The sequence below is a fragment of the Emydura macquarii genome, unplaced genomic scaffold (assembly GCF_026122565.2).
Source record: "Emydura macquarii macquarii isolate MOO-44397 ecotype Brisbane River unplaced genomic scaffold, CSIRO-AGI_Emac_v2 contig_527, whole genome shotgun sequence".
Lineage (NCBI taxonomy): Eukaryota > Metazoa > Chordata > Testudines > Chelidae > Emydura > Emydura macquarii.
Genome location: NW_027130664.1, coordinates 985,109 through 998,585, shown reverse-complemented (window position 1 = coordinate 998,585; position 13,477 = coordinate 985,109). Strand labels below are relative to the sequence as shown.

The 13,477-nt window shown below is 53.7% G+C and overlaps 1 protein-coding gene across 19 annotated transcripts in view; it reads left to right on the top strand.

Annotated features, from left to right (window-relative positions):
- UBAP2L (ubiquitin associated protein 2 like) overlaps positions 1 to 13,477 on the top strand; it is a 46,300-nt gene that overhangs the window by 30,190 nt on the left and 2,633 nt on the right. For all 19 annotated transcript variants that reach the window (XM_067539258.1, XM_067539257.1, XM_067539256.1 and 16 more), the window contains 9 exons: positions 282 to 456; positions 973 to 1,045; positions 2,723 to 2,918; positions 3,013 to 3,101; positions 4,260 to 4,313; positions 4,959 to 5,040; positions 7,554 to 7,771; positions 7,863 to 7,968; positions 12,882 to 12,949. In XM_067539258.1, the coding sequence (XP_067395359.1) occupies positions 282 to 456; positions 973 to 1,045; positions 2,723 to 2,918; positions 3,013 to 3,101; positions 4,260 to 4,313; positions 4,959 to 5,040; positions 7,554 to 7,771; positions 7,863 to 7,968; positions 12,882 to 12,949 (1,061 nt within the window). The remainder of the gene's footprint in view (positions 1 to 281; positions 457 to 972; positions 1,046 to 2,722; positions 2,919 to 3,012; positions 3,102 to 4,259; positions 4,314 to 4,958; positions 5,041 to 7,553; positions 7,772 to 7,862; positions 7,969 to 12,881; positions 12,950 to 13,477) is intronic.

The following is a 13,477-nucleotide window of genomic DNA, read 5'->3' as shown; positions in this document are numbered from 1 at the left end:
AAGCTCTGTACGAAGCTGGAGAAGGATCATTGCTTCTGTTTTACAGTTGAAGGAAACTGAGGCACAGATGTGCAGTGACTTGACCATAGTCATGCAGCAGGTCAGCAGCAGAGCCAGAAATAAGCCTCAGGTCTCCAGCTCCTAGTCCAGTGCTCTCACCACTAGTTAATGCTTCATCACCTTCCTTCAGGGGCTGTTGGGAGGGTGAATGTTTGCAGGTGGAAAAGGCTGGTGTTATTCCCAGTGCTCAGAAGGCCCCTAACCAAAGCTTGCATTCATAGGTGCTACAGGCCCTGTGGTGAAATCAGATTCCCCCTCTGCCCCCAATATTGCACCTCTTAACGATGCAGTATCAGCATCCTCCCTGCTGACAACAGCCAGCCAGCATTCATCAGCTCTGAGTAGCCTGAACCACAGTGAGGAGCTCCCCAGTACGACCACCACCCAACTCAGCAGGTGAGCTCGGGGGATGCGAAGCACTGGAGAAGCAGAACGCTAGGCCCTGTTCCGAAATGGTGGGTGGAGGGGACCTTTTGACCACTTGCTGCTCATGTGGTGATGCGGCACCCCTCCTCTCTGCAGAGGGGCCTCCAGGATCCCCTCGCTCAGACACCATGTGCTGGGAGCTTTAGTTCTACTTGGTAAGAAAAGGTGACCCTTCCCCTATCTGGCCAAGGCATCAGAGAAGCACTAGCTCCACCCAGGAAAGCTCAGGGGAAGGTCCCTTGAGAACAATGTCAGGTGCTCTCTCTAGCTTGGCTGCCGGTAGCCATGGGCTGGGCTGCACTTGGCTTCCTGTCTTGCTCTCTCTGTGTCGGTCATCCATCCCAAATGTGGTCCAGTTCTGGCAGCTGGTGTTTCCAAGAGAGGAAGATAATGGAGCTGTGTGGGGGCAGTGGGAGGGGGAGGGGAGCCCTGCTGTCTAGGGAGAATTCTGCAGTTGGCTTGATAGCTTTTTCTCTCCTCCTGCAGCACGTTACCCCCCCAGCAGAACAGCCTCTCCTCATCTACATCCTCTGGGCGCACATCAACGTCAACTCTTCTGGTGAGTCCAGGTGCTATAGTGCAGATCCGCTAAGGCACTGAGCACCTGTTACTCCAGCCCCACTCGCTGAAAATAGGGGTGCACCATCCCCTGTGGAAGCCAGGCTCTGGGGGCAGCAGCAGGTGATGTGTGTAACGTGCATTTGGGGGAAAAACTGCCCAGCCGCCTAGTAAAGAGCGTAATGCGTGGGATTCAGCCTGGCCAAGGAGGTAGCGAGGTGAAGCTCAGAAGTTTAAGGCGAGGAGATTTATTGCAATGTATTGCATGCACATCCCTGGCTCTAGGCAAGACGAGGCCCTGCCTGTTTTTTGCGTACCAATCGCTCCTTCCTAGCTTGCTGTCGCCGTTACGGGAGGAGGGCGTGCCACAGACACGGGCTTGCGAACGTATGGAGTCAGACTAGGCTGTGGTTGATTGAACGGCAGCGCTGTGACATGCCGACTGCTGGCAGTGCTGCAATAAGAGTCCAGAGCTGCTGATGCTCCCAGTAGAATGAAAATGTTCCCATTCCCCGGCATGCGTCCAGACCCTTCTCTCCTGGGATTGCTCTGGCGCTGCCTTCAGGGTGTTTAGATGCTGTGCTGGGGCTCAGGGCTATTTGCTTTGACCTTTGGCAGTAGCACACAGATGGGATGGGTGCACTGTTGGGAGCGGGGAGAGGGTTTTTTTAGCAGCATCAGGCACCTGGGTGTTACTGGGATATTGCACTTAACCCAGCAGCAGATGGGATGAGACCCCGATCTCCTGGTCTCTTTTTTAATGCGGTATTGTTCCCTGCATGGTGGGGAAGGGCTCGGGAAGGGGTTTTGCTTCCTTTTAAATTGTGAAGCACCTGACATTGCCCACGGTCAGAAGACAGGATACTGGGACTAGATGGGGCTAGACTTGCCCAGCATGACAGGTCTTATGTTCTTCCAGAACTAAGAGCGTGTTCCTCCCTTGTCAGTAGCTCGAAGAGGCTTTTGTACAGGGCTGCGTCTTGTTTTTCGTGTTGGCTGTTGGGCAGCCAGTTCCCCAGATTGTAGCTGTGGCAGGTTTCACGTTGGCAGGGATGTCACCCACCTCTGTCTGCGTGAACAGGGAATCTGCCAAGGGGACAGCTCTCATTGTGCCGCTCGCACAACAGGTGGCTGGGTTTGAAGAGCAAGCAACATTGTGCTTCGCGCTGTGTCAGGAGCCTTTAAAGCAGTGGATTCTCACTGGTCTGCTCCTTGTAATGGTTTCCCAGTTGCCTGTTTGGGGAGGGCTGCAGGGTTAGAGGAGCCCTTTAAACCTGGAGCTGTCAGATTTGCCCTGGAGGCTATGGGGAGGTTTCAAGGCTGGTTTGTTTTCCTGCTGTGGGGAAATTTGTCCACCTGGTGATTTTTGGAGATGTTCAGTCACTGCCGGGTTTCCTGGGCTGCACTTGGTTCTGCCTGCAGCCATGTGGTACTTTTTGGATAGATGGAGACATGTGACTAAAACAAGAGCCCAGCCAGTGCTCCAGCCGGCTTCTCTGCAAAGCCATCTTGCAGCAAACAGCGGCTGCAGTTAGGGATTTCCAGGTACAGACAGAGCTGTTTGCACCCCGTTCCCCACTGCATACTGCTCCTGCAGGGGGTTTGCTACTCAGCCCCGCCTGGCTACATGAGGACTGCCGGAGCCTTTAACTCTTTCTCTCTCCACCCCCCCCTTTAGCACACTAGTGTGGAGAGTGAAGCAAGCCTCCATTCTTCTGCTAGCACTTTTTCCACCTCCTCCAGCACGGTTTCGGCTGCCCCACCTGTGGTCAGCGTATCCTCCAGTCTCAGCAGTGTCAGCAGTCTGGGCCTTAGCCTCAACAGCAACTCCACAGTGACAGCCTCCACTCGCAGCTCTGTTGCAACAACATCAGGTACTTCCTGGGGGGGCTGCATGCGGTGGGGAAAGGGGAGACGCTTATTTGATCCTGGCTTGTTTCACTCTGTAACTTTGTTTTCCTCCTTCAGGAAAAGCCCCTCCCAACCTCCCTCCTGGAGTCCCGCCATTGTTGCCTAACCCGTACATCATGGCTCCAGGGCTGCTCCATGCGTATCCGGTGAGTGGGGCTGTGGGGAGCTGGCTGCAGAGGTGTGGCATGGCCGCAGAGCCTCCCTAGCTCTGTCTCTAGTTAGAAAGGAGGGACCGTGCATGCCAGAGGAATCAGAGTTGGTACCAGATGCAGTCAAGCAGACACCTCCTGGTTGACCTTGCAACATAAAACTCTTACACAAGGCTAATCAACGGGGCTACCCTGGGGCTCAACTAGTTTGGAGACCCCTCTGCTGTAAAAGGACCTTGCGGGAGGGATCAGTGCGTCTGTAGGCAAATGGGTAAGTGTCCCTCGGTAGAGATGACGGGAGGTAGTCTTGGTGGAGGACTCTAGCACACCAGAGAGCAGGCAGCTCTGGCAAAGTAAACACACAGCAAGCAGGGCAGTTACAGACCCTCCATCCACTGCAGAGCCAAGGGCTACGGCTCCCAGCCTGTTCAGCCAGCAGCACCTATTGATCCACCTCCCTGGGAGTGGAGGGTTGGGAGCAGTGCCAGCTCCATGGTGTGTTAACATGCAAACAGTTTGAATGGGAAGTGGGCAGCAATGGGACCCTAGGACTTATCGTAGAGCTTTCTCCTTAAGATAGAGAAGGCCGAACCTTGGAGCACTGATTGCAGAGCCTGTGCCGGAGAATTGTCCCAGTGGTTGGGAACCAGCCTGACAGACTGAGTCAAAGATCTTAGCCGGGGTGCTCAGCCTTTTCCATACCGGCCCCGTTCTGTTGGGTAGTTGTGAGGCCGCCTCCGTCTCCTCCCCCCAGCAACCCCTGCCCCCGGGCAAGAGTTCACAATCTTAGCCGTGTGTGTGTGTGTGCACGCACAAAACTAGATAAAGCATATGTTTGTGTGTACAGTTTCTGCAAACTACTAACCTACGTGGATTGTCCCCTGATATTTGGTGAGCCATTCAATCCCATGTGGCACCACTGTTTCTTAAAGTGCCCCATCTCACAGCAGAGATTTAGAGAACTTTAATCAAATCCCGTAGCAGTGTCTCACTTTCCAGTCACTCTGTCTCTCTTGTCACGGAGGCTGGTCTCCATCCTTGGTCAGATACTTACATGCACTATGCTCATTCAGATTTGCCTCGGCTATTTGGTAACGAGCTGAGAGTGACCTGTAAAATCTGTGTACCTAACGCAGTCTCCTGCTCCTTTCTTAGCCACAAGTATATGGTTATGACGACTTGCAGATGCTTCAGACGAGATTTCCATTGGTGAGTACTTTGCAATAAGAGCTGTAAGATGCTCCGCTAATCCTAGCAGCCGGCCTGTCTCAGACATGCATGCCAGTTGTAAGATATTCGTGAAAGGCTAGCAGAATGGGATTCTGTATTTATACAGCTGGCATGCTAATCAATTTGCAATCAGCTTGGGGATCAATAGCATTAATTATTCAGCCAGCAGTGATGTTTGGGGCAGTTGGTTTATGAAGCAGAATTCTGCTCGCTGTTAATGAGAGGCTGAGCTCCCGCCGCTGCTCCTCGGTGGATGGTGCTGGCTAGCCTGACTTTCTCAAGAAAGAGGAAGTCTGTGTTTGCCCCGGGGATGTGACGTGTGTTTTACAGAAGGAAAGTTCTCCTTTGTTCCCGTGGCTGTGATGCTGCAGGTAGAGTCCTGGACCGTTACAGAGCATGCACCATTAGACCTTTTCTAGCTCTCCTAATGGCCAGACAGGGGATGGTAAATGCAAGAGAAAATCCGGAGTTGCTACCAGATGCAATCAGCCTCCCCTGTGACTGATTGAACTGCATTACTCCAACACACTGGGCTCTCGCAGCCTGGAAATCCCGTTTCCCTGAGAGCGGCCCGTCTTTGTAACAGGAATGTGGCGCATTGAGTCTTCTGCCTATCTCTTTTAGGATTATTACAGCATCCCATTCCCGACCCCCACCACCCCACTGACTGGAAGAGACGGCAGCTTGAGCAGCAACCCCTATTCTGGTAGGAGAGAGGCACTCCGTCCCGCCTGTTGCGGGGGGTGGGGGGCAGCTTGGCAATAGTGCTAGCACTAGGGCAGCATTTTCTTCTTAAAGCAAAATCTCCTCATGCACGAGTTGGAAACAAAGCATGTGGTGAGCAGCCAAGCGGGGACCTATCAGAGCCTGGGAACTCCAGCTGCCCTGCTCGCTGTGCCAGGCTCCGGAGGAGCCTTTCAGACTGCAGCACTCCAACTTGCACTGCTTTGTTTCTCCAAATTACTGGGTGGCATTTCCTGTGCTTTGCTCAACCTGCACTTAACCTGCCCTGCTAGGGAGGGACTTTGACATCAGCAATTCATTTCTGAGCTGACCCAAACTCCCTGCTGTTCGTTGTAGCTTCTTATGCACTGCCCCCTGGGATTAGCACTGCGCCGCTCTGACCACGGGAGTGCAGACGGGGGGGGCCCTACCCACAGCCTGTGGTGGTTATCCAGCTTAGTGGCTTTATTCTCTTTTGGTTCCTCTGACAATTCAGTTTCTGGTGTGCCTGTGTTCTGGACATCTTGTTGCACAAAAGGTCTAGGGGGATCCCTTTAGCAGGCAGATGAAGAGAGCTGCCTGTCCGGCTTGGCAAAACAGTGTCTAAGCTGGGGATGTTACAATTGGCAGATACTTGGTGGGGGAAGAGGTAAGAAACACAGGAAGACTGAGGAGTAATGGCATGAAATTCAGGCTGACTAGCTGGGAAAGGAGCTCTCTGGCTGCAGAAGAGTCTCCCAGGGAAGAGTCAGATGGGACATTTAAAATCTTGACTGGGCAACACACTAGCAGATGTGCCCCGGGGCCCAGTCTGGAGTTGTAATTAGGATGGGCCATCTGGCCTAAAAGGTGCTTCCCAGCCCAGCTCCAGCACTGAGGCCGTGATTAGCTCCTTCAGCCGCTTGTCTTTGCTTTCCTGTGCATCATTAGCCTTCACAGTTTGCTGATCGCTCCCTTCCTTTCCCTGCATCGCTTCTCCTCCGGCTTCAGTCAGGCAGTGCTTTGGACCAGCCCGCTGAGCGTGGAAACCCAGCCCCAGGTTGATGAGCTGTCTCATGCATCGTTTGCCAAGTTAGCACTGAAGCCATAATTAGCATTTGTGGCTGTCCTGGAGCTGGCTCTCTGCAGAGGCCACAGTGAGGAAGTCACTGCCTGAATGGGGAGAGTGTTTGCATGAAAGAGCAAGCAGGTGCTCCTAAAGAAACGCAAACGGAGGCTTCCCAGACTCCTCCACCAGTGCCCAGTCTCCAGGGCCAGCTGCTGGAAGGAGAAGAGGAAGTAATGTTTGCGAGCATTCTCTGCAGGCCATTGGGCCCCTGCAGGGGCTCTTGGTTCTGTGCCAGGGCATGGAGAGGATGGAGGTGTGAGCTGCGCGGTAAAAGAAGCTATTCACATCTTCCGCGAGTCAGTATCTGACTCCTGTGTTCAGTGAGCTCCGAGCACAGGCAGCTACTTGCTGACGGGAGAGGGCTCTTAGCGTCTGTCTACATTGCGATTAGACACCCGCTGCCGGCCCTTGCCAGCTGACTCGAGCTCGCGGGGCTTGAGCTAAGGGGCCGTTTAATTGTGGCATAGATGGGACCCTCCCATCTTGCAAGGGCCTAGCGCCCGGGCGCCAGCCCAAATGTCTACACTGCTATTAAACAGCTCCTTAGCCTGAGTCAGCTGGCCCGGGCCAGCCGCGGGTTTTTAACTGCAGTGTAGACAGACCCTTATAGCGTGGGGTTGCTCGTGAGGCTGCTGCCGTGTTCTGGGCCTGGAGCAAGCTCAGTTTGGAATTGCCATAAATACTGGGACAGCTTGTGAGATCCTGGCACGTCTGACGCTCCGGCTGCTAGTGGGGCCTGTCGGGATCTCAGACAAACGCCAGTGTCGGTTGCTCGCGCTCTCCTGTGTGGGGGTTGGTGTATAAAGGCCATAGGCTGCTATAAGAGCTGGCTGGAGCACCCTGGTAGGACACCCCATCGTGTAGTTTAGTCCCTGGGGAGCTGATGACAGAAACCCCTCTCCCTTTATGGTCTGCTTGCCTGTGGGTTGCTCCTTGAGGGCACAGAAGACATGAGAGTACTGGGGAAAGCAACTGATTTATTAACAGTCCAGCCTTCCATGCTGCATGGCTGCTGTGTCTGTAGAAGCAGCTGCAGAGGGGTCCCAGATGAGTTCTTTCTCAGTGGGGAAGGGTTGTAGGTACCAGGCCCCGTTGATGTAATGGCTTGGAATCCTCGAAGGATGATCTGGAGGTTTGGGCAGGGGGTGAAGAATCAGGACCCCTGCATTCCGTTCCTGGCTCAGCCACTGTCTCTCTGTGACCCCGGGCAAGCCCTTCCCCTCGCTGAGCCTCACTCAGTAAGGCTGATGCAGGCCTGTCCCCCACATGGGTCTTGAGATCCTTGGGTGAAAGATGGCCAATGCAGTGCAGACCCTCCCAGTTGCTCCCGTGTCCCTTCTCACGGTGGGCTCCTTCTCACCTGTCTCCCTTCCTCTTCCCAACTCCAGGTGACCTCACAAAGTTCGGCCGAGGCGATGCTTCCTCCCCTGCTCCAGCGACAACTTTGGCCCAGCCTCAGCAGAGCCAAAGCCAGACGCACCACACCACGCAGCAGACGTTCCTGAACCCAGCTCTGCCTCCTGGCTACAGTTATACCAGTCTGCCGTACTACACAGGGGTACCAGGGCTCCCCAGCACTTTCCAGTATGGGCCTGCCGTGTTCCCTGTGAGTGCGCCCCCTTGCCACACCTCGGGGGGTGGGCAGGGCACAGCAAACCTGGCCCCATGCTCACTGTCCTGGCCCCTTCCTTCTCCAGGTCGCTCCTACCTCTTCCAAGCAACACGGTGTGAATGTCAGCGTCAATGCATCAGCAACCCCTTTTCAGCAGCCCAGCGGCTACGGCTCTCACGGATACAGCACTGGTAAGAGACACTTGCTGGGCGGGTTCAGTTGATGCATCTGTAACGTGGAGTGTTGTCAGGGGTCACAGGAAGGGACAGGAGCTGTTGTCCTGAGTGCGTGGGCTGGTCCGCCGAGCCCCGCCTATGCTAGGACACTGGACTGCCACAGACAATCCCTCTCAGCTCTGCGTCTCTGAGCCGCAGTTGGGACTGACCCTACTTTCAATCCCCAGTGGGGGCATCCATTGCAAATTATCCTTGTGTCAAGCTGTGAGCCCCTGCCCTTGTACCCCACGCTCCTGGGACTGGCTGCAAGAGCCCCGGGGGCTAGCGTGGCTGCTTATCCCTGGGGAGGGCACCTGCTGGCTAATTAGAGGCAGTGCTGTGGAGTCCTGGATCGAGGTGCAACTTGTCCACGAAGATGCTGGGATGTCCTCTCTGTTCACATCCAGACACCTTGTTCTCTTTGGCTGGCCCTTGGGGGGTAAGAAGAGGAGGGACTCTGCACAGAGAAGAAGGGTTCAGATTGCCCCATGGGAATCTTCATGTGTGACTATAGAGGGGTGGCCGGGATTCCTGGCACTCAATCAAGCCTAGCTGGATTCTTTTTGCTCTCCTGATTGTCTAGCCGGGTGGGCAGACAGATGTACAGCTCCATCAAAGCTGCTGGATGATTTATTCATCGGCTGAGTGACATGGCTGGTGTTTCTCTTTCCCGTCTGCAGCAGCATTGAGAATGGACTTGAGGAGAGAAAATAGTTCTGCTGCAACTTGGGCAGCACATTGATTCTTCTTGAGTGGGCCCGCCGTATCCCGGAGTTAGGCTGTATGGATGCACGGAGCACTGCCCACTATCCCGGAGAGTCACATGATGGATTGCTGGCGCTCTTATCATTGCTCTCCTAGGTTCACGGCGTTTAAAGCTAGCAGGGAACATTAGATCATTTGGTCTGACCAGCTGTGTGCATCATAGGCCAGAGAATTTCATTCACTTACCCCATAGTGAGTCCAATAACTTGTGTTTGGCATAATCCTGAACGGCAGCTAGTCTTAGTTTGAAGACATCTGAAGATGGACAATCCACCATTTCCCATGGCAGTTTGTTCCAATGGTTAATTGCTGTCGCTGAGAGAAACTGATGCCTAATTTCTAAATTAAATGTGTCTGGCTTTAGCTTCCAGTCATTGTTTCTTGTTCTGCCTGTCTCCACTAGATTGAAGAGCCCTTTACTACTCAGGGTTTTCTCCCGTGAAGGTCCTTACATGCTCTCAAGTCACCCCTCGATCTTCTTTTGGAGAAACTAAACAGATTGAGCTCTTAGAGTCTCACACTGTAAGGCTTTTCTCTAGCCCTCACATCTCTTTTGTGGCTCCTTTCTGCACCCTCTCCACTTTCTACTTCCTTTTTGAAATGTGGACCCGAGAAGTGGACGTGGCATTCCAGGACCAATCTCCTCCATGAAGCACAGCGGTAAAATCACATTCTAAATCCGAGGGTCGCATCCACCCATTTTGCCCAGCATAGCTTTAGGCGCTGATGTTCAGTTGCTGCTCTGAGCCCCAGCCCCCATCCTGTGGGGAGTAAGCTTTCTATTAAAACACATTTGGTTTGAAGGCCTAGCTTCTCAAACAATCCAGATCACACTGTGTGACTGCTCTGTCCTCCTCATTGTTTATCGCTCTGCCAGTGTCTGTGTCCTCTGCAGATTTTCTCATCAGTGGCTTTATATTTATTTCCAGATCGCTTGTGAAAATGTCTGACCAGTACCAATCCCATGGAAACACTCCATTGAGAACTCCTGTGTGAGATGTCAGCCAGTTCTTACTCTATTTAATAAGTACTCTGATACTGTGTCGTGCCAGTTTTTCCATGAGACACCTGCCTGGTACTAAGTCAAACACCTTCCAGAATATGTTACATCTGCGCATTTATCACCCAAACTTGTAATCGCATCAAAAAATGACTTTCCGCAAAGAATGAAGTAAGGCTTGTTTGACGAGACCTGCTCTCCTCTTTCTCCAGTGGGGAATCATGTCTCTGGGATACTCTCTTCTTGTCATCTTAGACTTGCTGATCCAAGCTCTCTGCCTGTTCTCAGTTAGACCTCAAAACTAGAGGCTTGGCACCGTAGCTGCCAGGAAGATGATGTAGTTAGTTGTGGTCTGTGCTGACGAGAAGTGGCGAAGGAGATGCCTTTGCATGTGTGTGGACAGGATGGCTTTGTCTGACACCAGAGTACGTGTCCCCCTTTGGGCTTCGACAAGTGGCAGGTGTCTCTAGTATTGGTGTGCAGCATCAGCGAGAAGGCCCAGCAGGTCTGTGTCTCCCCAGGCTTCTCCGCCGTGGCCTGTAAATCTGAGTGACTCTCGGTGTCGACTGCTGCAGTGCTCCAGCACAGCAAATCCACTGCCCCTGCCCTGCTCTTTCCAGTCTGTGCTTGGTGCACTTGAAGTGGGGGAATGCACAGGTCACTCGTCTTACTGCCAAAGGCAGAGCTTAGGGCCAGGAGACGTCTCAGCAGCCTGGAACGTAGATCCATTTCTGTACCTAGCCCCCTGTCATCTCTCTTCTCCCAAGACCCTGAGCAACAACCTCTGTTGCTGTGCGGTGCCGGAGTCTGACCTGGCACACAGTTTGCTGTGAAGTGAAATCTCAGCCCATCTGGTGAATGTCTGCGTCTCTGCCCACAAACGCTGCCTACAAATCAAGGGCTGTAGCGAGCACTGGGCCCTGTTTTGTGTTCGACTCGCCCCTCTCCTAACTCATGGGGTGTATTAAGGGGCTACCCTGCACCTGTGTGTCGTAGGGGTGGGAAAGTGGTCTTGTCTTGCTGCTTCGCCTCTGCTGTCCCCAAAACACTGTGGCCACAGTCCTCTTGCTCTCAATGCCACCTCCGTGGTTGTGAAACCCTGGCTAGTTGTGGAGATGGGTAAATGTTCTTTTCCCTTTGTTGCAGCAGCCAGGATAGCCTCGAAATATCGGGCTGGAAAGGATCTCGCGAGGTAACCAAATCCGGCCACCTGTGCTGAGGCAGAGCCGAGTAAACCTAGACCATCCCTGAGGGGTGTTTTGTCCAGCTTGTTCTTAAAAACCTCCATTGATGGGGATTCCACAACCTCCCGGGGAAGCCTGTTCCAGAGCTTAGCCAGATAGTTAAGAAGCTTTTCCAAATATCGAACCTCAATCTCCCTGGCTGCAGATGAAGCCCATTACAGCTTGTCCTACCTTCAGTGGACACGGAGAACCATTGATCACCGTCCTTAGAACTGCTCTTCACATTCTGGGAGACTCTCAGGTTCTCCCGGCTGCTCTAATCAGAGCATCCCTCAGGCATCTTTGCTCAAGTCTCACCGTGCCCAGTTCTTAACCTTTCTTCCTAGGCCAGGTTTCTAACCCGTTGATCATTGTTGCTCTCCTCAGGACTCTGTCCAAGTTTTCCACATTTTCCTAAACTGTGGCACCCAGAACTGGACAGGGGACTTCCAGTGAGGCCTTGTCAGCTGAGTAGAGCTGGGAGAGTGACCTGCCATGTCTTATACACAACAACCTTGTTAATGCAGCCCAGATTATCAACCCTTTTTCCACATGCCACACTTTGACTCATTCAATTGATGATCCACGAGAGCCCCCAGATCCTTTTCAGCAGTTGTTCCACCTTGCCAGTTGCTCACCACTGTTAATTGTGCATTTGATATTTTCTTTCCTAAGCAAAGTACTTTGTACTTGTCTTTATTTAATTTCACCTTGTTGATTTCACACCAACTCTCCCATTTGTCAAAGATGTTCTGAATTCTAATCCTGTCCTCCATCATACTTGCAAACCCCCCCAGCCCTCCAGCTTGGTGTCATCTGCTGATTTGATAAACGTACTCTCCACTGCATTATCCGTCATTACTGAAAATATTGAATAGTGCCAGGCCTGGGACCGACCCCCGTGGGACTCCGCTAGATTCACCTGCCCAGTTTGATAACTACTCTGAGTAGAGTCTTTCAAGCAGTTGTGTGCTCACCTTATAGTAGTTTCATCTAGACTCCCACGTTTCTTGTTGGAGACCCAGAGAAACCACTTCAGCAATGGATCATTCTGTTCTTGGATCCAAGAGCTGCCTGTGGTCCTGGCCTGATTCTCTCCTCCTTGACGGCTCTTCCCAGAGCAAGATGAAGCCCTCTCCAGCCGGGAGCCTTACAACAGGAATCCTTCCCCATGCTAGTTCTGCAGAACCACACGCTCTCCTGGAACGTGGGGCTCTGCCGTCTGAGCTGTTCCTGTACCAGCACTAGTGAGATGTGAAACAGCTCAGCACAAGAAGGCTGGGGGTTCTGAACCCTGCTGAATGCTGGTGTTGGGCCGTCCTTCAGCACACCACTTAGCAGTGCGTAGGCTCTAAGGGCAGGCCCTGTGGAACGTTCAGTGGCCTGGTCCGTGGGGAGCCCAGGGAAAGGCACCAGGGGACCTGCAGAAATGAGGAATTGGCAACAGACTTAGACCAGAAACAGCCGTTAAAACGAGCAGCCGTGTGAGGCAAAGCTTGAAGCCCCTCAAGGCCCCTGGGGACCGGGTTCTGGAAGAACAGAGCTGCCGTGCGCCCGCTGTGGAGCCTTCTGTCCCTGCGGGGACTGCTGGCAACTCTCTCAGAGCAGGTGACGTTTTCTCCTGGTATAATGAGGTTGAGGCTGTGGGTGGGGTTGTCCGGATCCAGGGCACTCCAGCTGGGAAAGTGACAGATTCTTCACTCGGAGGAGCCTTCCTCCAGCCGGGGTCAGATTCTCTCCAAACCCACCCAGAGGTGATGACCCCAGGGGCAGTGTCCAGTGCCATGGCTCCTTCCTGACAGGAGTGATGCTGGTTTTAGTAGTAACACCAGGCTGCCCTGCCCTGCCCTGGGCTCTGGTATCTCCTGCCTAACCCTCCCTTTGGATTCCTCCCTCCACAGGTGTATCAGTGACATCCAGTAACACGGGGGTGCCAGACATCTCGGGCTCCGTCTACTCCAAGACCCAGGTTGGTGTTTCATGCAGGGGAAGATGGGAGCTGCAGAGCGGCGTGTCAGGGTCATGTGCCAGGCATTGTGGGGACTGTAGACCAGGCGGGGCAGGCCCGCACTGCAGCTGGGAGTGTGCCTCTCGCTCCAGGTAGGCAGACCTAGCGTGGCTTGAGCACTGAAAATAGCTGTGTGGACACTGGCACGGGCGGAGGCTCCGCCTAGCCGCCTGCGCGTGAACCTGTCTGAGCTTCGGTGGCCAGCCTGAACCTCTGGCAACGTTGCGGCATCCGCACTGCTGTTCTCGGCTGCTGGCCGGCCTGGGAAGCATGCTCCCAGCTGCAGTGAGCCGTACGCTCTCATGTCGAGGGCTCTCCAGGCTGATTGTGTCTCCCCCCTGCAGAGGAGATCCAACCAGGCAGGATTTGAGAGGGCGGCCAGAGATGTCGCATTTGGGGGCTGGGAAAGGCTGGAAAACTCCTCCCCTCTGAAGCGGGTAGGGTGCAAGAGCTGTGGGCACAGACCCCTCGCCCTGCACCTGCCTAGCT